Source organism: Alligator mississippiensis, chromosome 4 (assembly GCF_030867095.1).
Source record: "Alligator mississippiensis isolate rAllMis1 chromosome 4, rAllMis1, whole genome shotgun sequence".
NCBI classification, from domain to species: Eukaryota; Metazoa; Chordata; order Crocodylia; family Alligatoridae; genus Alligator; species Alligator mississippiensis.
In genome coordinates, this window is record NC_081827.1 from 158012252 (window position 1) to 158038072 (window position 25821).

The 25821-nt window shown below is 45.1% G+C and overlaps 1 protein-coding gene across 11 annotated transcripts in view; it reads left to right on the forward strand.

Moving 5' to 3' along the window:
- TANC2 (tetratricopeptide repeat, ankyrin repeat and coiled-coil containing 2) overlaps positions 1-25821 on the forward strand; it is an 806911-nt gene that overhangs the window by 677747 nt on the left and 103343 nt on the right. For all 11 annotated transcript variants that reach the window (XM_059726841.1, XM_019500742.2, XM_059726842.1 and 8 more), the window contains 3 exons: positions 12325-12556; positions 21510-21676; positions 23620-24227. In XM_059726841.1, coding sequence (XP_059582824.1) covers positions 12325-12556; positions 21510-21676; positions 23620-24227 — 1007 coding nt within the window. The remainder of the gene's footprint in view (positions 1-12324; positions 12557-21509; positions 21677-23619; positions 24228-25821) is intronic.

Below are 25821 nucleotides of genomic sequence, written 5' to 3' on the forward strand. Positions count from 1 at the left end.
CACTTGAGACAAAAACAGGCAACTTATATTAGCAGCTTTGCATCAGTCAAGAAGAAGTTGTTGCACTGTTTCCCTTGCAGTTTTGTTTTCCTAGCACCAGGTGATACTGTGTAAAGGTGTAATTTCAATATCCCCAGCATTGAAAATGTGAGCCACCCCAGTTCAGGAAATTAAAACAATTATTCTCCTTGCAGTCTCACTGGCATCTTTATATGTACTCCAGGGATGGGAGGAGGGGCCTTTAATTAGAGTGCCTCTGAGTGCTGTTTTAATTAAAGCACCTGCAGCATCTTGTGTATTCAGCATCCCACACTTCAAAATAGTGACAGGGGTGCTTAACTAAAGCTCATTTGACAAGCTTTAGTTAAAGCACCCCTGCAGCCATTTGGAAGTGCGGAGACACTGAATACACGAGATGTGGAGGCTGCTGGAGCACACTAATTAGCACACTCCTGCACACTCAGTTAATTGTCTGCTCCAACACACTGTACTTACAGCGTGTTGGAGCAGCGTCCCTGCACGTGTACAGGTGCCCACAATGTCTGCCCACAGATAACCTTCCTTCTTAGCTGGTCTTTACATCTCTCTGAGTGGCACAGCCCACCCTTTGGGAAACACTGTTCAGAGCTAAGAAGGGGCCTTAAGATAAAGGAGAGTGGAAGAAAGAAGGGGCCAGCTCTGCAGTGCACTCCCTGCAGTTGGGCTCCCCCTTCCCTGCCTTCCCTTTGTGACTCTGCATCAGGGGCAGGCACTTATTTTGGGGACAGGGCCATTTAACAAGATTTGGTGAGCTGTGGGGGCCACATGGGTAGCCTTGCCCCTTGAGAGGTGCCCCACCCCCTGGTTGCCACCCCTACCCCTGACCTTTGCCACCAGACGTCCTTCCCATTGCCCCCGGGAAATACACCTTTTGCAGGGAGGGGGTTGCCATCTTAGAACCATAAAAAACCAAATCATATACTAAATGTCAATCCCCTACTGTAACATATTTTAATTTTATTACAAAATATATTTTTGTCTTGATTTGTATTTGTGTACTGTATATAGAGGTGATTGCATAATAACTCAGAAATACATTCTTAGTTTTTTTTATATTGAGGGGGTGTATGGTGTGGGGGGGCTGTGTGTGGGAGGGTGTTTGTGAGGGGGTGTGGCTGTGTGGGGGGCATAGGGTATGCTGGGGGGTTGTGTGTTGTTTGTGGGGTGTGGGTGTGTGGCTCTGGAACACACTGTCCTTTCTTGCAGTCAAGTAGGCAACAGTGGGGAGGGGGGTAGATGTGTGTGTGTTTTGTGGGGTGTCAGGGAGGATGGGAGGGTTGTAGGGACCCCCCTCACACTCCTCCCATGGCGCAGCAGCAGGCGGGGCCACTGGTGCCTGGCTCTGGCCAGGGCTGCATGTCACAGCGCGAAGTACGGTCCCCGCTGGGCCGTCTGTTTCCCTGGTGCTCCCCACACTTGTGGGACACTGGAGGGAAGGCCCACACCTTGCAGCCGACTGCTTCCCTCCACCGCCCGATCTCATGCCTGAAGCTTCCCTCCTGTGCCCTACGAGTGCAGGGAGCACCAGGGAAAGAAATGGCTCAGTGGGGGCTGCGCTCCTCGCAGCGCTGGCTGGAGCCAAGAGCCCAGCACCAGTGCTAAGTAAAACACCCTACTGCTGCTGCTACCGCCACTGCCTGCAAGGGCTGTGTGCCATGGGGGAAGTATGGGAGGAGTCCCCATCCCCCTGACTCCTGCCCACCTGAGTTCCACACTGCTGCCGCCCCCCAGCGCTCTGCGCTGCAGCCATCCCCAGCCCTGCGCTCCTGCCCAGCTGCAGCCCTGCTCTTGCCTTCCCTACCTACTGCCCGGAGGGAGCGGGATGCCAGGAAAGCCTGCAGCAGCAGCCCCACCCTGCTGGCGGGGCCAGCCCTTTTGCCTATGAGGGACTGGAGCGAGGCACTTGGGTTGGTGTACATGTGGCTGCCTTGCTCCAACCCTCGTGGGCGGAAGGGCTAGGCAGGGCACAATTCATTAGGGAGCGCTCTGGGCCAGATGATAGTGCCTAGTGGTCTGGATCTGGCCCATGGGCCATATTTTGCCCACCCCTGCTCTACATATAATTTATAAAAGAATGTTAATAGAATGAACATGTATTTTTAATTATCTATGTAACAGTTATACCCCTTGGGTTTCCACCAGCTCTGTGATTGCTTGCTGTACTATTTTAGGGGCAGACAGCAGCATTTACACAAAAATGTGGATTTGGAAGCAGACTCTAGAGTATTTAAGGTTCATGCACTATGCATAACAGCTGGTTTAGTAGCTGTTTTTTCTGTTGAGTTAGTACACTTGACTGAAGCCCAGCATTACTGTTGAAATCACAGGCCATTTTCCCCAGTCTCCTGGCCAGAAGTGAGCGTGTTTATGGTTGCTGGGGACATCTAAAAAGAAAGGGAATGCTTTCTGATGTAAAGGTGGAGAAAGAAACATGAATCCACTGCATCTGAGACCTGATGCTCTGTGACACTAATGAGTTGCAGAGGGCACTTACTACCATATTCAACTGAGTAGAAGTAATGAAGAAACATTCACCATAAACTGGGTCACCATATACATGTGCAGTCATATGCAATGAAGAAAATACTGCAATGCTGATTTCAATGTACATTATTACAAGTAAAGTAATACTTGGCAAATGGCCTTTTGGCACATAACTGCATTATGCTGTATTTACTTCCAAGCCATTTTATATGGCTTAAAAAGAGAGAAATCTTGTTAGATACTAAAAGTTGATTAACACGTGGGTTCAGGCCTTTTATTAAATGCGGAGGAGCATTGCAGGAATTGGAACTTTTCCCTGCCTGTCAGAGGACAGCTTATTTGTACTGGGGTGGTTTTGCTGTATAAGAAAAGCAAAGACAAAATGGCCTCCTTATCTCAATGAGGGTGCTTTATCAAGAGAAGCTTAAGCAAAACACATCTAGAGGTTTAATGGCAAAAGAATGCTGCCTTAAATTGAAGGTATTGCTTTTCACAAGTGGTGCCAAAGAACTGCTTAAAATTGTCCTGTTGTATTAAGTAAAAATAACTGTTTTCCCATGTGCCATTTTTCACTCCCTACTCTCTAGCCATCCTACCTTGTCCCCTTTCATGTGTACTCTTCTTTCTCATTTTACCCATTCTGGTCATTCTCTACTGCCTCCCTTGACTTCCTGTCTTTCATTTCGTCCTCTTCTCTATCCGGATGCTATATAATCTTCTTTTCCATTGATCTCAAGTTTGCTGTTCTCATTTCCCTTGCTCCCTGAGCTCCTTCCAGACTTTTCTTTCCTTACTGTTGCACTCACTTCTGTCCATTGTCCACTTACTCTTTACCAGTGCTGTCTAACATTCTGGCTCTGCAGACCAGATGAGTGGCATGGGATTGGTCCACAAACCAGATCCCACATGGAGTCAGTCAATGGGCCTGATTCTGCACCACCCCAATCCAGCCATATGATGCCTGCCACCCCAACCAAGTTGTCTGCCCCCCTGATCTGGCTGCCTGTCCTGTCCCCCTCCACTCCATGGTCCAGCTTTGTGCCCCCTGCCACCCCAATCCAGCCTCACACTGCCCACCTGTTAGATCTAGGCTTGCACTATCCACCAGCCGCCACGCTGATCTACCCATGCACCGCTCGCCTACCAGATCTGGCCCTGCATTGGCATGATCTAGCATTCAGGGCCACATTATCCAGCTCAAGTGGATCCCCATGGGTTTGTTAATTTGGAAGCAGGAGAGTGTCAATTAACCCTGCCACTGCTCACCTGCCACCAAATTTCCAGAACCTTGGGGAGCCCTATGGGCTGGATGACATGACTCCACAGGTGGAGGTTGTGCACTCCTGCTTTGTAGTGATGTTGCCCCAGACACTTGGAATGGTCCTTCTCTTTTTGTCTATCAAGCACCCTGTTTTTCCTCCTGTAAACATCTCCTTTAAATCCCCCCATACCAGGAAACCTTCTTTTCTTCTGGAACCTTTTCACTGTTTCTAATCTGAACTAAAACCCAGTATGAATTAAATATCTGTGTATTAATGTTCTGAACTGGACTGGGCTGTATAGATCAGGTAAAATCATTAGCTAGTCCTGGAAGGTATAATGCACAACTTACATAGCCAGGGTTTGGTTTCCCTCTTTCTAGAGTGGAGATGTGAAGACCTCTGCTGATTGCCACATCCAGATAAAGACAGCTAAATAGGGAAGCAGACTGGGGTGATGGAACAGAGATAGCATGAATAAAGGCTGATAGCATACAAGTTGTTTGAGGCTGAATAAAAAGAGAAAGTGGCAGAGGTTGGAACAGAATGGGAAGAAACTTGTTACTCCTTGACCCCATTTTAGGAGTATGAGCATGTCTTATCTTGGCTACTATCTACTATGGCTAGTTTTCTGGCTTTACATATCTGGTATTAAAAAAAAAAAAAAGCTCTGTGAAATGCATGTCTAATGTAAAAACAAAATTTATTTTGTCTACAAAAAAACCCGATGTCCATTTTTCTTACAAAAATATCTTGGCCTCCTTTTTTTTTTCCCCTGACCACAGAGGGCGCATCCAGACAAGTGTGCATGTGCCTCTTGTGGCGTCTCAAACCAGTTTGAGATGCCACAAAAGGCACGCTGAGAATGGAAAAATGTTCCCTGTGCTGCATATTTGCTGTGCAGGCTCAAAATTTGATACCTGGATTTCCAGATATCAAATAAAAACACTCTAGAGAAAAGCAGCGCAGGGCATGGTTCCCCACTGTGCCCTGAGGCAAGACAGGGCTTGGACCTCCAGAGAGACTCTGGCATCTGGCCAGAACATCTCGACGGTGCCCCCTGCTGCCCTAGCATGCTGTGTCCGCATGTGGGGCAAACAGGAGTGGCTCAAGGCTGTGACCCAGGCACTGTCTCTGGTAGGTAGGGGCTGTGGATGAGAGGGATTGTGGGGGCCTCTGTAGATGTGTGGGGGTTCTGTGTGGGTGGAGAGGCTGGTAGGGTGGTGTGGGTCCCCCACGGGGCCTAGAGCACCTCCCAAGGCCCCAGCCCTCCCCTCCCCCTGCAAGGCCCACAGCTCACCCCCGCAGCAGCAGTGGCCGTGGGGTGGTTGCGGGGCCGGGCCAGCTCAGCAGTGCAGTGCGGGGCCCTATGGCTTCAGGCAGCACTGGGGCCACTCGGGCTGTCACCCAGGGCCTGGCGCTGCTCACAGGGACCACCTGTTGCGCTGCACCGGGTCCTTCCTCCATGGAACTGGCCTGGCCCGATGATGCGTGGGGCCTGTGCACGTAGGACCTGGCACAGCGCGATGCGCAGTCCCCGCAAGTGGAGCTGGGCCCCGAGTGACAGCCTGAGCAGCCCCAGTGCTGCCTGAAGTCACACAGCCCAACACCATGCCAATATGGCCTGGCCCTGCAACAGGCAGCACTGGCTCATATGTAATCGGGGCCATGCTGTGCCACTGGGGGCTTTGGCTGCAGCAGGCCCTGAGCGTCCCACTGCTGCTGCGGGGGTGAGCTGTGGGCCCTGCTGTGGGTGTGGGGGCATGAGGGCCCTGCAGGGGCACATGAGCGCCCTGCACAGGGGCATGTGGGCCCCGTGAGGGGGCATATGTGTTGTGCAGGGGGGAAGCTGTGGCCCTGTGGGAGGAAGCTGTGGCCCTGTAAGCGGGGGGAAGGGGCTGTGGCCTTGTGGAGGGAATCTGTGGGCCCTGTGGTGGGGGATAGTCCATGTGCTGTGTGTGGGGGTTGTGCCCTTTGGGGGGCAGGGGACCCACACAGCCACCCCACAGCCCCCCCACAATCCACCCATAACACCCAAATCCCCAAGCCACCCCCACAAACCCCTCACCCACATACTCTGCCATAAACCCCTGCACTAGCCCCCTACCCCCACAAATCCTACACCTACCTACAAATTACCCCAAAACCCTCCTTCCATATTGCTTTACACTTGTAAATATATCAATAAAACGTTGCCCAACTGATCTCTCTATATATAGTGGCATTTCATTTTAATAGTGGAAGAACACTTTCTGGGGTATTTTAATGAGAGAATTTAGATTTCTTATCAAAGTCTTTACAGTTTGTAAACAGGCAACAACAGGATCTCTACTGGTGAGTCAAGACCCAGGCAAAGGAGCCTGTCCAGGGCCAGCACTGGGGACCCAGCTGGAGGGCAGATGAGGTGGCTGACCTCTTGGCCATTTGGGGCCAAGGGGACACACGTTGACAGTTCAAAACAGGCCACCACAAGGAGCACATCTTCTGTGTGAAAGCTGCCCAGATGGCAGAACGAGGACACCCCATCCAGGTCTGGCAGGGGTTCAGCCTTGGGGCCGCAGGTCCAAGGGGGAGGATGCTGTCGTAGTTGGCAGCAGGTCACAGCCAGGCAGCAGCCCTGACTGCCAGACTGCTGCAGTGGGTAGAGGGTGCAGGGGCCACTCCAGGTTAGGGCTGCTTCAGCAGTCCAGCTGGCACAAGGGGTAGTGTGCCCAGGTACCACGTGGCCGGGCCTCAGAAGCTCTTGAGGTCAAGTAGCCCTGAGCTGCTCACTGGTGCAGGTTTTTATATTGCTAGGGCCAGCACAGGTGTTGTCCACAGGCTCTAGCTCCCCCTGGCTGCAGTTCTGGGAGGAGCTGGTCAGGATTATCTTGCTCAAAGTGGCACAATTTGCCCCCCACCAAAGTGCTTGTCTAGGCACATGTGCTGAGGCAAAAATCCCCAGCCCAAACTTGCACTGCTCCTATTTGAACTGCTGCAAGCACATGTGCCTGCATGTGTGGATGCACCCAGGGAGTGCACAGGAAGAGTTGCGAAAGAATTGTAACACTGGCAGAGATAGAAACAAAAAGATTTGACTACATATTTTGCCTTCTCTTGGGGAAAGGAAAGGTTTCTGCTTACATGGCTCCCAGCATTTTGAATGGAATCACTTGGAGGAATTTTCTGTTTTCCAAGTTTCAGGAGTTCTGTGTAATTTCAAATTCACAAATTCACAGAATTTTAGGGCTGGAAGAACAGTAACCCCACTGCACACAGCAACTATATAGATAGCATGTCTCAGATGGTTGGTTTCATGATCCTATGCTGCAACATGTGGAACCACTTAAGGTAAAATATGCATGAAACAAGTTTAAATTATTTTGAAACTGTCATAAGACAAAAAAGAAAATATATCGTGTGTAACCTTTGTTGCATTTGTTGTTTAATATAAACAACATAAATCCTTGTCTCCTTAACATTTTACATGGAATGATTAGAAAAGGTGACATATAAATGCCATGCTTAGTTCTTAACAAAATAATGAAAATACACTTTTTATACGTAATCTTGCATGCTCATTTCACTCAATTTGCATGCATATTTTACATTGATATGATTTACAGTAATTGATTTACATATAGGGTATCAGTCCTGTATCTAGACAGTGCTGGATAAAAAGTATTTGAGATTAGGTAAATTAAACTGTATCAGACTGGGACAGAGAACTTTAGGTGCTGTCTTCAACTTTTTAGGAGTGACAAGAACTAAAAGTAAAAGTCCCTTTATGTGTTTATAGCCCCCTTTTGCCCTTTGATGCTGAGGCTTAAAGTGAGATATAACCAGAAAAACATTGTCTTGCACACTTGCATCTGCATGTTTCAGGAGAAGATAAATGTTCACTCCTGGCCTGTAATGACCACATCTTTGGAAGCACAAACTGCTTTTTTAATCTGCTTCTTTCATCATTACATAATTTCCAGATAAAATCAGATCCTCTGTAGTTGTGTCATGTGATAGTGTATACTGTAGTGTAAGAGTCATGTGATTGAAACATTCCTACCCACTGTAATATATTGGTTTACTTTTTGGTTGGAAAATGCCAGTTCACCAAAACATAAACTTTTTGTAGGCAGGTAACTGTTGCAAGGAAAGTTTCATTAGGAAATATTTGTTTTAGGTTCATGATGGAATATTTTATCAAAAGTAGAAAGAGAAAGGGAAAGCTATATTCTGGAACAGTGGCAAGCAATTATTTTGCCCCAGGGGCCACATAGGGAGTTTTGATGGGCTGTTCTGGGCTGGATCAAGAGCAGCACCCCCAACCCCATCCCACTGCAACAACTCACCAAAACCCACTATGTGGAATGGGGCCACGGACAGGGAGTAGTGTTCAGAGATGGGGGTTGAGGCTGGAATCACAGGGTGGCGTCGCGGGGTGGTGACAGCATGGGGAATAACATGCAGCCTGGTAGTCAGAGTACTCCACCGAAGTATAGGGCTGTGATTGGAGCAAGGACTGGAACCTGAGTATCCCACATGCCTGGTAAGTATCCTGTATACTAGGCCAGTGATCAGCAACCTTTTCAGACTGTGGGCTGGAATGATCAAGCTTGGGTCAGAGGCAGAGGGAAGCCCCACCCCCTGCCACTGAAGCCCTACATCCACAGGTTAGATCCAGTGGCTCTGTGGGCCAAATCCAGCCTGTGGGCCATAAGGTTGCTAAGCCATGCACTAGACAACGGAGTTAGTCTCTTTCTCTTTGGCCCCATCAGAATGTTTTATTTATATAAAGTGGAGTATGTCCAACAGGAGAAATCAAAGGAGACCCAGTTCAGAAAAGCCAGTGGCCTAGTGATTAGAGCACTCACTTTGTATGTGGGAAAATAACTGAATAGTGCTTGAGTCTTGATCTCTTGTACCCTGGGCGAGTGCTGCACCTACCACTGACCTGGCTCTCCTGGACTTCTATGACTCTCCCTCTCTTGTTCTCTTGGTTTTTACAAAAAAATGGGTCTTGGCTTCATCCCAAGGTAGAACACGAAACATTTTGGAAGTGTCAACAGTTTGAGGGAAAGGAAATATAGTGGACCACTCAGGCCCAGTTCTGCTATATATGATATGTACTTGACTCCAAGATGAGTTTTTTTTCCCTCATTCAACATTCCCAACATTCAAAAAACCACTCATATTGGATTTAAATACAAGATGGGGCAGTTGCTGCACTGCCTCTGCCCCTGGCCACTGCCTCCACCCCCCATGCTGCCTCTGCTTCTCCCCACTCCTGCTGTTGCTTACCTTCATTGGCAGCTCCATCAGGGAGCATGGAGTACATTGTGGTTTGAGCCCAGCCAGGCAGTAGCAGTTGCAGCAGCTGCAGCTCCAGCTCCTGTTTCAACCCTGTGACTAAGGATGGAACTGGGCTTGGGTGGGGGTTGGGGCCAGAACTACCACTGCCATAACCACTGCTGCTTGCCAAGTGGGGACAGAGCAAGAGTGGAGCGGCACCTGGGGGTAAGCAGCAACACGCGGGGTTTAGGCACTGCAGCAGGGGCAAAGTGTTGGGGAGGCAAACACCAGGCAGTGTAGACAATGCGGATGGGCAAGGGTGGCAAGTGGAAGGGCAGGGCAAGGGAGGGACCAAGGGACAGGGGATAGGCCACTTGAGCCCCAGCTTCTGCTTGCCCCCTGCCACTGCTTTCCCTGCTATAGCAGGGAGTAGGGGGAGGGGACAAATTGAAGATGACCCTCCAATCATTAGATTCTACACATGGAAAATTATTAAAATGTTATATATTTCCCATGTGTAGATCTAACTATTGGGAGGTCATCATAAATTCAAGCTTTCTTGGATTTGGGTAAATACAGTAATGCCAAAGAACATGGTTTCAGATACAGGTACTCCTCACTTAACGACCTACCTGTTTAACGACTGCGCGGACTTACGACCAGCTCTCCGAGCAGTCGGTATTGTACGAAACGTATTGTGGAAACGGCAGCGCGGCGTCTCAAGCCAAGGCACGCAGTATCAAGGGGCGGCTCCTCGCTTATCGACCAATTCGCTTAACGACCTAGTCGCAGGAACGGAACTCAGTCATTAACTGAGGAGTGCCTGTATATCATTCAGACTACAGGCCTCAGTTTTAGCAATATCTGGTTTTGACTTAGAAATTCACAAAATGTCATGGAATAATTAACATGAAGGTGAAATGCTGGTACTGTCATTGTTATAAACACACACTAGTCTTTTTCTGTGGTTTCTTTTCCGAGAACCTCATCACTTCCTGGTTCATTTTCAGGGTCTATTTTTTTAAAGAATTATACTATTTACAATTATACCATTTCAGGATTAGTCAACATGCCAATTAATCCAGCATAAGTAAAAGAAGGTATTTAAAACCATTTAAACTGCTTGCTTGAGATATAAATGGGTATTTGATCCCCCCCAAAAAAGATACATTGTTTTCTGTTTGGGTCTTCGCTGTGAATTTAGCTAAGAAAAAATATCCTATCATGACAGGATATTTCTCCTCTTCAGAGGTATCGGAGTCCAGACACCAGCCAGTCACTGCTCCATTGTATGGCCCTTCGAGGTTCCTGGTACTCCACAGGGGTCCAAGACTTGGGGAAGGGTTGAAGGGTCCTGTGGAATAGTTAGTCCTTGAGGAAAACATGTAGGCTACTGTATGGTCTGGCTACAAAACCAGGAGCCTGTGAGTTGTGTATGGAAGGTTTAAAAAGGAGTGTGATTGGATAGGAAGGTGTGCTGCAAAAGAGCTGATCAAACTGGCAGGGACTGCACAGGAGACAACATTTGCACCTAGTGACTAGGCTGTGTGGTGGATATTAGTGGAGGAATTCAGGATGGTATCAGAAAAAAAAACAGCTTCTAGGGAGGAATTCTGATGTGCTCCAGAGAAGGGTCATGAACAAGGAGGGACATTTGAAGAAAACAGGTAATAAGGTGGGCGAATGGGGTGGAGGGAATCTCATTGCTTTTCTCTCTGTGTTTGAGAAGGTGAGAATTGATTTTGGTCCTGTGCAGATCCAAAGAACCAGGCCTCCAGGAAACTATAGAGAAAAGGAAACATTTCTTTTTCCTTGCATTAGTTCTCTTTTTGAGGAGCTTTATGAGAGAGCTTTATTTAATGTCCAGTAAATCTGGTGCCCCCTTAGTTTGTGAGAATGTATAATTTGCAGGTCTTACAGTGCTTTAAGGCAGGTGTTGTCAACTGGGGCTACGTATACCCCTAGGGGTACTAAGAAGGGCTGTAGGGGGTATGAGCGGGCAGGCAGGCGGAGATGGAGTGCACTGTGGGGCATGGCGATGGCGTCTCCCTTGGTGCATTCCCATACTTTGCTTCTTACCCTGGGGGTGGGGAAAGGAGTGTGCCGGGCACTGGCGGCCTCACACAGTACACTGTAGCACCTCCCTGCCCTCCACCTGAGCTCACTCTTTGTGCCTGCTTCCAGGAGCATGGGGCCAGGGAGGCGAGGGCAGCAGTGCCCCTCTGTGGGCCGCACATGTGCCGCCCAGCTGGCTGGACAGGGGGGAGGCTCGCACATGGTGGCTGCCACTGCCCCCATCACCACCTCACACCGCCACTGCTGCCATGTCCCACACTGCTTTCTCACAGCAATGACATGGGGCAATGATGGTGGCAGCAGTGGCCACCGTGTGCGAGCCCGCCCACCCCACCCCCCGCCCCTCCGGTTCGGCCACCCAAGCGTCACATGTGTTGCCTGCAGAGGGCCACCACTGCCCTGCTCCTGGGAGCAGACACAGAGACACATTCCACCCCCACTCCCCTGCGCCAGTCTCAATCTGGCTCTGCCCCACCCCACCCCTTCCCCCCCACAGACACTGGGGGGACGGTATTTGTGTGTGTGTCTGTCTGCATCTGTCTGTGTGTCTGTCTACATCTTTGTCTGTGTCTGCATCTGCGTGTGTGTATGTCTGTGTGTGTCTGTGCCCCACTCCCTCCCTCCCTCACCACAGGGACCTCGATCTACCCCCTTCCCTCCCCCACCATCCCTTAAAAACAAGAGAAAAATATAAAGGGGTACATGAGCTGTAATTTTGAGGCAGAAGGGGTATATTTGTTAAAAAAAGGTTGAAAACCCCTGCTTTAAGGTATTCTCTTCAAAGCACTGTCATTCCTCTCTACCTAGCCTGACATTCTGAAAGCACTAAATAAAATGTGAGTTTAAAAAGCCGTCACAACTTATTACTGAGGTGGAGCTCTGAAATGGAGCTTGGGGCATAAGTCAATCATGTAGTACACAGACAGATCAGTTAGTTATTGTCACTGTCCATCTTTGTGAATTGCTGCTGTTTAATATCACTTGTTTCTTAAGTGGCAGATCCAATAGGTTTTGAGGATCAGTACCTGCTTTTTTCCCAGCCAATTCATCTGGATCATGTCAGAGGTAGTTAACACAAGGTCCCTTTTAAAGACCTCACCTGCTGGAATAAATGAAAATCGCACTGAAAACTGCTGCTTTCAGACCTGCCCACCCGGGGTCTGATGTGGATATGTTTGTGTTCTCTTCCTTTTGGCAGGTTGTTGCTTATCACTACTGCCAGGCTGACAATGCCTATACTTGTCTCGTGCCCGAGTTTGTACACAATGTGGCAGCACTGCTCTGCCGCTCACCACAGTTTGTTGCGTACAGAGAACAGCTGCTGCGGGAGCCACATCTACAGAGTATGCTCAGCTTGAGGTCCTGTGTTCAAGACCCCATGGCCTCCTTCCGGAGGGGAGTCTTGGAGCCTTTGGAAAATCTTCATAAAGGTACTGTGATTGAGGCTCTTTCATTCCTCTCTGCAATTTTTAACATGGCTTTTCTTCAGGTCTGTGTCCCCAAGCTGAGGAACAGCTGCCCAGCTTCCCAGGGAATTTCAAGGGCTCCAGGAGAGAAAGTTTGACTCAGGGAGGCTGAGAATACACCAAGAAACACTTTTTAGGGGGTAGTGGTAGGAGTGAAGAGGAGCCATTAAGTCCTCTCCCAATCCCTCCTTTTCTCTTGCCAGGAGAATGGAGGGGATGCTACCATCACTGCACACTTGGACTTGAGGATATTTGGTTTCATTCCTACACTAAATTTACCCCCCAAAAAACTGAAAACAGATGCAAACAGCATCTGCCTACACAGTGCTGCTTAGAATGACATGTTTAATTTAATTTGTTAGGTCAATAACAGTGTTCTCCCCTCAGTTATCCATCAGAAAGTATTATCCTTTCAATCAACTCTTGGTAATTCTCAGCTGCCAACACAAATACTAACTATATAAGTCTGTAGATAACTTACGTAAAAGTGCTTGGGGTAACTGTAACAGATCATATCCTAATGACTGACTCTGAGGCTATATCAAAAGTCCTTAAGATTCTTATCATTTTCCCAACAAAACGTCAGCTTTATCTGTTTCTCTTCCTTATGTTTACAACGAAGTTGCAATTAGTTTTTCATAATGGAGTAGCTAACTATAAGACCTTTGACCTCTATAGCAACAGACACGGTCCAGGATAGGGCTTATAAATATTGTGACCTGCATATTGTTGCCTGCAGGAATTGTTTGCATGCTTGTTTGGTTTACCCTGAATGCAGTATAAAAAACCAAGATAAAGCAGATGTAGGTCTGGCTGACTTGTTCTAGTAGAATCACTACTTCACATCTGAGCGTCTAAATTCTTAGTTTTATGTATACAATTTTGGAGTGGCTATCGACTCCAGCAGGCACAAAGGGTCTGTAAAGCTGGCTTACCTGTGCAGATGTTGATACAAGGAAACCTCAGAGTAGGTAGGACCAGCACTGCTATCCTTCCATGCCACTATGCCTGGCATAAAGGGAGTGTTGGCAGTATAGTTGGCAGGACGGGAAGCAGTGCCTTAGGAGGCAAGCCACTCAACACAACTTAGCACAGTTCTGAGCATGCTTAAATTCTGCTGAGAGCCAAGTGGATCCCCATTTGGTCCCAAGGTCTGGGGAAAGAAAAATTTATGTGTGAGTCTTTTTTTTTTTTCCTCGAGCCTTGCATCAAGCACACCACTGCTGGATCCACAGATCAAAACTCCAGTCTTTTAGCATTGCCAATTTAGGTTCTTGGCAAACTCATTTGTAGTGAGTGTTTTGTGACAGAACAAACAATACATGAAATTTGGTTTTAAAATATATAACATTAAGAATTTGTAAATATATCAAGAAGTCTTTTAGAAGGTACTTTTGAAAATTTAATGCTACTGGGACAAAGTTATTACATTGTTATTAACATTGAATGTTGTGGACAAACTTAGATTTGGGTTTCTCAAATTTATTTCAGTTTCAGGAAATCTAAACAACTGTTAAGGGAACAATGATGTGATTTCCCCACAATGTACCTGTTATAAGCTTTATGAAAAACATGAGATATTAATGTAAAAATCAGGGTTCCATAATATGAGGTCATAAAGATAGTTTCCTAGTGCCCCCATAATCATATGCAAAAGTTAAATGGAAGAACATAATTTCAATAAAAATGGTTACCTTTTACATAGATATTAACAGTAAGTGGAGAAATAAAAAGCATTTAGGATAAGGTAATAGTAAATTGAGATTTAATGTGTAGCTCTTCTTACCATATATTTGTACTGCTTTCTGTTTTCCCTTGAATACCACAGGGTCAACTGATGTCATCAATATACCTTTTATTTTAGATTTCTTAAAATATTTCCTAATGTTATTGAAAGGAAACAGTGAAAAGATGAACTATAGCAATAATACTTAGCCCTTTTACAGTACAATCCATCTGTGGTGCATGGCAAAAAAGGGAAAGGTTTTACAGCTAGGTACAAGGGCACAGCACAAACAAATTATTAATGCACTAGGAACAAAATTGGATCTCCCAAGTTCACTGGATCAGAGATACTCAAACTGTGGTCCGCAAACCACCACTGGTCCACAAGCTCCATTCAGGTTGTCCACAGAAAGATTGCGGAACAATCGAGAATGTCTGTACTTGTAAGGTAAGACAACTGGTATTAAAATATGAGTTGTGTGCTTTGATTTATAGAACAAAAAAAGTTTTTTAAGTGGTCTACCGAGACTCTCAGCAATTTTCAAGTGGTCCACAAAAAAAAAAAGTTTGAGAACCACTGCACTAGATCATACTGCCTTCCAGAAAGATGTGGCTAGCACCAAGGCCTTCAATCTCAAAAGTGTTTAGGCACCTAAATAAGATTTAGATGCCTAAATGCCTTTGGGAATCTGACCCCAAGATCATAAAAAATGGCTAGATAAGTGCTCTGGTGAACTTGCCAGAGGTAGTAAATTCAAGATCTAAGGACTTTTCACGAAGAATGCCCTATTATTTACTTTAGGTAAATCATTTGCAGCCATGTGATTCACAGCCTACTTAATTCACAACAGGTTGCCAAATGTAGAAGGAGCACTCAGTTGTTCTGCAGTTTTATGTAAAGGGCTCCACTTCTCCACTCAGGTGGTGTTCATCAGTGGCCCTGCACAGCAGGGCAACCTGCAAAATAAAGTCAGTAGCAAACAGCCAGAACAACTTAGCAGCCTGGTGCAATGTTTGCTGCAGATATATTAGCCTTCAACTAATTCACAAACTCTTATTCTCTTGTGGGGAGAGGAACCCTACCCTGTGGAGAATCCAGATTCTGATGCATATACGGAAGGGGTCTGTGAAATATGCACATATTCCAGGCTGAACCTGGAACTGCCAACAAGGAATTAAGCCATGCCCCCTCACCCTAACCAGTGCTGGCATAGGTTAATGAGACAGTTGCTAGATTGGCATGGGAGGACCCTGGCTTCCAACTTGCAAGCTCTTGTTCCCTGTCAGGCAGAAATGTTCTTCCTGTACTGCTGTCCACAGTTTCTTTCCACTGCCTCTCTAAAGTGCAGGAGGCAGAGTCCCATCTTCAAAAAGGGCATAGGAGAAGGCTCTGGTACAGTGTTTGGAGCACTACGCTGGAAAGTCAGAGAGAAATAGAAACTCAAAAGCCCTCTGGAGGAGTGGGATCTAGAACCACTGGCATCCTAGGAAAGTGCCATAGCCTCTCATCAGTCAGGGCTAAATCATAAGAGAACCTTCCTTCCCCTCACACTCACATTTTGTTGCTGGCAGCCACATTGCTGCCTGCCCACCCCCTTCCCCCCAGGTTTTTTAAAGAGCAGGTAATCTAATTAGCAGGTACTATCTTTTTTAATAAAACTGCTTCATTAAATGTGAAACATCATCTAATTTACTGGCAGGATCAAAAACAGTAATTTATAGGGAGTTCATGTAAGGGCAAATTCAGCTGTTTTGGAAAGTAAGTGCTCGTCTTTGTTGTATAAGAACTTTTTTCCCTTTTGGGAGAAGAGAAATCTAGGGTGTCTTTCCATAATGATATGCTAAATGTCTCATTTAGAATGGTCCCCTCTACAGAAATATTGGTTGCATATTGGATCCATATTCTGTAACCATAGCCAATGGGGTCAGTGAATATGGAAATCTGTCCTGTAACAAGGTTATAAATCTTTATGTAGCAAAATGCAGGTCAAATAACTGGGAACAGGCAATCATGACCTCTTTTCAGCACTCACGTATGAGACCTCTTTTACGTTTCTTTACCTGCTTGTTTCTTAGCTATACATTTCATATGAATCAAGATAACCAAAATGCAGGAAGTAGTGCAGAAAATAATTGTACCATCTATTATTGGTCAGTTATTATTATTCTGAAACTATCTGATTTTCTAATGGCTCAAAATGTATCCCATTATTTGAATCAGCTTTTGTAGAAATGCAGGTTTTTTTGCATATACATAAGTGCACTAGCTGTGTGCCTGATCAATAGTTTTGTCTCTCTCAATAGATATAATATTATACGGTGATTTTTTTTCTTTAACAACACCCAAAGGGATCGTGGGTAGCTGACTGCTAGGGCTGTGCAAAGCTTTGGGTGCTGATTTGATTCGGAGGAGATTCAGCCCGATTCAGTAGCCGAATCTCTGAATCCAGATTGAATCGGGGAACCAGTTAAAAGGTCCCAATTGATTCAAAGCTCTCTGGATCAATTCGGAAATGATTCAGAGAGCTTCAGCGATTCAGGCAATCCCAGCCCGCTGCAGCAGGGAGCTGGACCCTGACTTCGAGCTGGTAAGTAGGGGCTGAGGGAGTGGGGGCTGCAGGACAGAGGAGGGGACCGTGGGGGGACCCCCACCAGGCCCCATCCCCTGCCTGTTTCCCCAGCCCTCCTGCATCCCATGGCTGCCCAGCTCGGCCCCAGCTCCTGGCCATTTAAAAAGAAGCCCCCCCATTCACCAGCTGCTGCCTGCTGGGGGAGTGATCCCTGCTGCCCCGCACTGTGCCATGCCACACCACATGGGGGGTCTGCCACAGCACTTTAAGAAAAAAAAACAAAAAAAACCCTGGCTCACCAGCTTCTGCAACAGCCCCGGGCTTCGGGGGGCTTGTGCAGAGTCTCCCACATGGCATGGGGCAGCGGGGATTCCCCCTCCCCAGCCAGGCAGCATCCAGTGAGTGCAGTGTTTGTTTTTTTTAAAGGGCCAGAGCTGGGCCAGGTGTGGCAGCTCTGGGGAGGCTGGAGGAGTGGGCAGGGTCGGGGGGCTCGTGACAGAGCCCCCCACGTGGTGTGGGGCAGTAGGGGGCAGCAGGGATCCCCCCTTGGCTGGGCAGCAACCAGTGAGTGGCAGCTTTTTTTTTTTTTTTTCTTTTCAAAGACCTGGGAGCTGGGGCGGGGGGGCAGCCACTGAGAGTGGGCAGGGGATGGGGCCTGTGTGATTCAGCTGATTTGGCAGCAACTGAATCTCTGAATCAGATTCGGCCAAATCAATTCAGGACAGTGATTTGACTCACTGAATCTAATCACTGTCCCCCGAATTGGCTGAATCCAAATCCAAAGCAAATACTAGCTGCTTCACACAGGCCTAGTGACTGCATCTCAGGGACAGTTTATGATTCTAAGAACACTCCCAGAGCAAATGAGCTTGAAGAGAGAAGATTTTCAAAGCCAAATAGAGAGGTAGATGCTCACTTTTTAGAAATTGCTGGAAGTTGATGCCTTTTTCTGAAGCCTTTGAAAATCCCAGGCAATGCAGCTTGTGGTTTTAGAATTGTATAATTCATAGATATGATGTCTCACATAAAAAGAACTAGGGAACAGTCCTGCATGGGTTGAGACTAAGTGGGTGACTGCATGGGATGCCTGTTCCTTTGATTCTATAAGTTGGGACCTACTGAATTCATAATTGTGCAGTTTTCACAGGAAGTATGAAAAATGGCAGGCTTCGCAATTTTGGTATGCTCGCTGCAACAGAAAAAACAAACTTAACTGCAAGCAGAGAAGAGGGCAGGAAGTCCTTCATTACTGAAACAAGGGGGGGACAGGGACAATCAGGACAAGAGGGAGCAAATTAGAGGCTGAGTCTGATGTGGATCAGTCCAGGAGCCAGTCCCAGGCCAGTCAGGGAAGTGAGAGGGTTTTGGTGTTGGCTTTCAAAGTGGCCACCTGCAAGCTGGTACAGCATGTTGCAGCCTGAGTTGGATTCTTCAGCAGGACCACTGAGAAGACAAGACAGCCAAATACATTTCAGCACTGGACCATGTACGGCAGTATCCTGCAGGGATCTTGCACACAGATAGAGGCAAATTGTTCTGTACTGCCTGCAACGTCCAAGGTTCACATGAAGCAGTGGTGAACATCCTGCTGGAGAACCTTGATCACCTGAAGTTAAGGGATTACCTGAACCAAAATGTGTGGAGTGCTGGCAGTTTCCCATGTTTCCCATGTGCCAGCAAGCACACCACCTTTTGCCTTGCCAAGCTGCTTTGCCAAAACTATCTCCCTGCAGTGATTGCTTTGCATGTACAGTCCACAAAGTCTGCATTGGCAGAATATGAATCCTTCTCCATTGTGGCTGATGAAGCCACCAACCATCAAGATAACTATGTGCTTCACATTTTATTTATACTGAGGAGGTGGACAGATCGAGATCTGCCTAAGTTTCAAACTGAGCCGGACTACCTCACATCTGTCAATTTTTCTACCATGTCTCAAGTCATAATGAAGGTGATTGCCAGCTATGGCTTAGAATTTAATATGATCTCAGCATTCCTGTGCAGCAATGCCATATATATGTGCAAGGCTTTCTCTGATGTGTTCCAAGAATGCTGCTCAGCGTTGTTCATGCCACCTGCAGCGTACACATCCTGTACCTAGTAACATCTGCATACAGTTCCTCAATTTGGATTGCCTGGTGTCCTTCAAGAAAGCCTTCAAGCACTGTCCAGGCCACAAAGCCATAAGGTCCAGTCCAAGAAGTCCATCACTAGTCAAAATGGAGACTCACATGCCACTTTGTCACTGCCATCAGAGCCATTGTTCACATGGTGGAATTCATGGTTCAATGCAGTCCATTACCATGCCAAGCATATGCAATACTATCCACAGTTTGTGAGTGAGGAGCTAGAAATCACACCCAGCACACAGTGCATGCTTAAGCTTCACCATCTCTTAAGGCAAGGCAGTACTCAAGATAAAGTGATGTTTGTGGGTGAAAATGCCACCCGGTTCATGGAGCTTTTAATGTGGTGTGAAGGCTGGTAGGCTGTGATCATTCTGGCATCTGGTAGGCTGTGATTCATCAGCACACAACAAGCTGATGGTTTTTATAAACTGGGTCGAAGACATGGCAACACAAGAACTATCAAGCTGTCGTCATGAAAACCAGCGGAGACAAGAACTGTTCCAGGCAATAGCTGTGAAACTGAAGTAGTACTACAGGTATGACTTGTCACTACCATCATGGTTCATATAACTGGCCACCTCTTTCCTTAGTTCTGTTCACATTTTGGACCCTGACTGGGTGTATGTTCTGAGTTGTGACCCTCAGCTACTGAAATCAATCCCTGGATGGTGGAAAGAGCATGACAATGAATGTGCTGTTTACATGAACTTTGTCAAATAGTGCCAGATGCCTTTGCGTGTGCCTGTGTTCTGTCTGTGACTGGTTTCCACATCTCTGTGCCCTGGCAAAATGCTGTCTCATCATTCCAATGAACTCAGTGGATGCTGAGTGTGCCATCTCAGTGTACAGACAAGTGTTCACCCCACAGAGACAGAGAATGTCTGGAGCAACTGCCACTGGATGCAGCATGCAGCATTTAATAGCTAGCATGAATTGCTTGTCTCAAGGTTAGCGTTCAGTAAACTCCTTTTTACCATGTCCTTTAATAGAGTCTATATAGGTGGTATTAGTCAATAAAGTGTATAGTGATGGCATTAGTTACAATTCATGTCGTGTATAGCATTAATTTCATAAGTTATTTCAGTTTAGAGTTTAATTAAATGGTTATATTGCTTAGTAATGCATCAATGAATGGCTTCCACGGGCTTAATCATGAGATTAAGCCTGCAGAAGCCATTAAAGGAAACATTATTAAGCAATTAAGCTATGGTTTCAGGCCATCTGGCAATCTGTGGGGAGGGGTCAGACTGCTTGGCCAATCAGAAGCATGGGGGGGCCCTGTCACACACAGCCCATGAAAAAGGCAGCTGGTCCTGGGATCTGCCTGCAAAATGGGCTGGCCGCCTCCTTGAGTTTGGTAGATCCCTATTTATGTCACTTTGGTTTGTGGTAGAGAAGCAACTTGCACTGAAATTCCTTCTTTTATATTTAACAAGCTACAGCATTTGTGATATCATTGGGTTCTAAAACTTTATTGCTAAAGTTGAAATTCAGACTTTAATATCTGTTTCCAGAAATGTTATCTTCATTGCCTTAAAGCATCAATCTTTGTATTTCTGTCATCAGCAGCATGAAACTCTCCCATGACACTGTTTTCAAATGTCTACATTCAGTGATTAGTACATATATTATGGTCTGGGCCGTATAATTCAAATCAGACTTTCCCAGTTCATTAGTCTTAAGATTCAAGCTCATTTGGGACAATTTCTACTGAACAGAGAGCAGTATTTTGAAAGTTTGTGTGACTAGCTCCTACACATGATAATCAACTTGTGCTCAGACATCTATGAATCAGATTTACACCTGTTTTAAAATCTAACCCAAATGAGCATTATTTGGTTTAAAAGCCTCCTATGTGCCTTCACCACATATATCACTGTGCTATCTCATAGATCAGGAAAAGGCAAGGAGACTTCTTGCTCTCAAAAGGGCTTTATTGTGACAGCTAACACACACCAAGATGGCTGACAACTTCCTGCTGGTATCAAGTCAGCCCTTGGGAAGGGAGTTAATCCTTCCTACGACTACAATTACAATGTGAATTAGGGGCAGGTGCTAGGAACTCTCACTTTTGTGTATATATACGCATATGTAATACATGCATCTAGCTATTGTAATGTTGAAACAGGTTTTCATCAAAGTGTTGCTGAAGTTTAACATCTGGAGTGTAAAGTTCTGTTAATATTCATGTCAAAATTTACTGAAAGATCTTGCCTTCAGGTCTTAGATAAAATGGCTATGCCTGTTTAAAAATTACCTCCCCCGCCAACTCAATTTTGACAAAGTACTATCAAAATTGTGTACACGTTGTTAGTTAAATACATATTTTCTGAGTCCCATTCACCTGCCCACTGTGTACAGCCAGTGTATCCATAGATATTGTTGTTTTCGCTTTATTTTATCTTCAGATAAGAACAACATGGTGACTAATTAGCATGGAGCCAGGCTGCTAGCCTCTGAACTAAACATTTTTTCTTTTTCTTACAATCTCAGAGAGGAAGATCCCTGATGAAGATTTCATCATATTAATTGATGGTTTAAATGAAGCAGAGTTTCACAAACCAGATTATGGGGACACCATAGTATCATTCCTGAGCAAAATGATTGGAAAATTTCCATCCTGGCTAAAGTTAATAGTAACAGTCAGGACAAGTCTACAGGTACATTGAGACTATGTTTCTGGGTAAACACATAAACACTGAATATCTTTGCAAAATGGGTTTTCACTCCTAAGGTCTTAACTAGTATCATATTGATTTGATTATTGATTGTTTTGTGAAGTTATCACATTTTATCACTCTTTTGCACCTATCTGTCTGCACTGGATTCAAATTGGCTTTTGTGTGAACCTCTACCACTGACTCATGCCAGTAATCCTTATTCAGCAAGGCAATCTATTAACTTCAGCAAGAAAACTCATGTGACAAAGAGCTCCCTGCTGTCAGTGAGCATTACCAGTTACAAGTTTGTGAGGCAAGGCTGTTAGGAAACCAGATTTCTCTTATCCCAAATGAGAGAAGTTGGTGGACAGGATTTCATGCATACATTCCTCCTTGGACAGACAGGGCTTATGTGTTACATTTGTTAAAACTGAGAGAATCATAATCCGAGTCCAAGAAATTATTTAGCTCCACTAGGATTGATTTTTAGGTTGGTTCTGAGATTTTAGATATAATGTAGATAACACTGCTCTGTGTTTTCATCTTAGCTCATGCAGAAAATTCAGTTTATATTGGTAATGGTTACAACACTAGCATCTTTGGACCTCGCAACTAAATGAAAGCCTAGAAGAAAATACATAAAGTATATATAACTAGTCTTTAAAGAGTTAAAAATGCCTGCATTTTTAGAGCCTATGCAAAGTAGCATAATGAAAAAGGGCAGGAAGTACCAATGAATCAGTTTTAGCCGTAATTCTTCTAGACACATCCAAGATGTAGTTTGCCACTATCATAAATTCAGACACGCATTGGCTTTCAGTTCTTATTGGCTGATTATTTTTTACAATAGCAGGTTGCACAGTCTTCTTACTACAGAGTTAATTTCCCTTTGTTTTAAGGTTGTTTACATTATATTTTGGAAAAGGATTATGTCATGTTTGTTTCAGTGAGAATTTTATATTGTAATCCTAGCATTTAACCTGCCTGCCATTTAATTGGTCAGGGCTTTTGGATCCCTACATTTTTTTAAAATTATATGGTTGATTCTTTATCATGCTTAAATTTTGCTTTTTGGGAAGCTGGCCAATACAGCTTCCTGACTCTCCCCAGTTTGAGCAGAATCACCTCTTTCAGCTTTGTGCTAATTGAGGGTTCTTTGCATAGAGACTTCTCTATGGAAAACCTCTGGCAGGGTTAAATATGTTTTATACTGCTTATGCAGCATAAAGTGAATTTACAAGATCAGTGAATCCTGCCCGCATTGTCCCTGTGACGCATAGTAGACACAGAGTTCTGCACTACATGCTCTTTCGGAAACATCCTTTCAGCTGAGAAAAGATTGAACCTACTGCTGACTCTGAACAGATCAACAGCATTAGAGTATTTAACTATGGTCTTTACTGTACAGTAGTAAATCTCTGTTATTAGCTGTGCTAAGATTTCAATATACCTCCCTATTAATCAGCTGCTGCATGATACTGAGGATTGCTAGAGTCAGCACTCCTTGAGATATACTCAACTGTTTCAACAAAAGTCCTACAGTGTTGGACTCTATCAGCTTTGACTGCCCACGCATCATTCCCTAATCTGTCAGTATTTTATATGACAGCACAGAGAACTGATGGTATGTGTGAGAGTAGCTGGGGTGGTTTTGGGTTTTAAAAGCATTGCCCTGTGTGCTGGGATTTAAAAGCATTGCCCTCCAGCCCCTTTCCTAGGAAAATATATTAGGAAAAAATGGTTTCAGGTTTACAAAAATGTTTAGATATTCATCTAAGTTCATAAACTCTTTGGGTCACAAACTGTCATCACAAGTGCTTGCTCAGCACCTAACAAAGAGGGCATTGATTGGAATTGGTATGTGCTGCTCTAATACAAATGTTTATTTTGTTAATAATAAGCACTTCTAACATGAATAATTGCTTTTTCTTTTCTTTTTTTAGGAGATAATAAAATTGTTGCCCTTCCATAGGATATTTCTGGATAGACTGGAAGAGAATGAAGCCATAGACCAGGACCTGCAAGCATATATCCTTCATCGAATACACAGCAGCTCTGAGATCCAGAACAACATCTCCCTTAATGGCAAAATGGACAACACTACATTTGGCAAACTCAGTTCTCATCTCAAGACCTTGAGTCAAGGGTCTTATCTATACTTAAAACTCACTTTTGATCTCATAGAGAAGGGCTACCTGGTACTAAAAAGCTCCAGCTATAAAGTAGTCCCAGTCTCTCTTTCAGAAGTTTACCTGTTGCAGTGCAATATGAAGTTCCCGACACAGTCTTCCTTTGATCGGGTTATGCCTCTCTTGAATGTGGCAGTGGCATCTCTGCATCCATTAACAGATGAGCATATTTTTCAGGCTATTAATGCAGGTAACATTGAGGGTACTCTGGAATGGGATGACTTTCAGCAGAGGATGGAGAATCTTTCCATGTTTCTTATCAAGCGGAGAGATATGACACGAATGTTTGTTCATCCCTCTTTTCGAGAGTGGCTTATCTGGAGAGAGGAAGGAGAAAAAACCAAGTTTCTTTGTGACCCTAGGTAAGTAAGAAAGACATTATGAATTTGTTAAAATCTCTGAAGCACTCCACTGTCTCATCTTAATCCTTTTGATCCATGGGTTTGCATATAAATAAGGAGTATACAGTCCAAAGGGGAGGTTTTTTTACTGTCTTCTGCAAAAGCATAGCATCTATTTGACATAGATGACAGAAAGATGAAAGTGAAACAGCAGATACATGTCTGTATGTATTGGGCCAACTTCTAGAATCACTCTATTCATGCAACTCCCATTAATTTTGGAACCAGAATGAGATGCAGAATATGAATGCACTGCATTTTTTAAGTGTGAATGTGTTTCACATACACTGACATAATAAGGCAAATTATTAATTGTGTTTCTGGCATAGCTATTGTGAAGCTAACTTTTAATTTCTCCCAGATGTATATTCCATGTAAACCAGTCACGTAAGAATTCTAAAACCTTATTAAAACAGTTCCATATTTCAACTCCAGATTGGATGCAAGTATTCTCACTGTAATTTTAGCAGCCCATCCCAACAGGGGCAGTCTCAATTTTTCTAGTCCATTCCTTGAAACAAGGATATAGATACTAGGAAACAGTCATTCATATTCTAAACCACTGCAATCCATCTCCTTGACTTATTAACAGTCAATACTAGGAAAAGGGATAGTGTCTGCTGAAGCTGAAAGTTATGCAAGGTGACAGCTATTCACTTCATTAAAGCAAGTAATTGCTGTTAGCTTGGCCAAAGTAAAAAAATATATTTGCCACCCCAGGTTTGGAAGGGTTTTTTTAATGATAAACAGTCTTTAGAAAAAAAAAAACAGAGCTGCTTTGAGAGAAATATCACATCTGCTTTAGTAGATTCTGTGCAGCACTTTGTCACCCAACCTTTGTAAAGCATCTTCGAGTTGAATGCAGTTACCTTTAAATCAATCATTGTTAGTTAATTTAAACATAATATCCTTCCCAAGCATCAGTAGGTATCTCTTGCCATACAGCGTGCTTCCCAGCTTGCGTTACACAATACAATAAAATCCCTGTTATCCGTCACGAGTGGGGAATGAGGGGTGCCAGGTATCTAAAAATGCCGGTTACCTGAGGCTGGTGGTTTTCAGCCACATGCGAAGCGGGGCTGTGGTGGGTGGCAGTTGCACGCAGAGCAACTGCAGCACAGGGTGGTGGCTAGCAGCAGTGGCCACTGTGTGTGACAGTCCAGCTCCTTTCTGTCCATGGTCAGTGTGAGCAGCTATACACAGTTTCATCAGATAAAAGATGACCCTCCGAGTTACTAGTCATTAACCTTGCAGAATCATCACTGCCCCCTTCTCTGGTGGGCCAAAACCTACAGCCTTAAGAAAAAACTTTAATACTTACTGTTGATGATTAGTGGTACCAGAAAACTTGCAAGAAAGTAACTCAGAAAAAGTAGTCTCTTTCTTTTTTTGCCCCAAACAAAATTAACCTGTAGAAGGTTAAGTTGTGACATTGTATACCTGTAGTAGTAATGAAGATTATTTGTACAGCTTTATAAATATAAGCACTTCAGTTACCCATCTTCTTGGTTTTGGTCCACATGGGTTTGTGCTCTCTGAATTTTCCTTTGAGTTC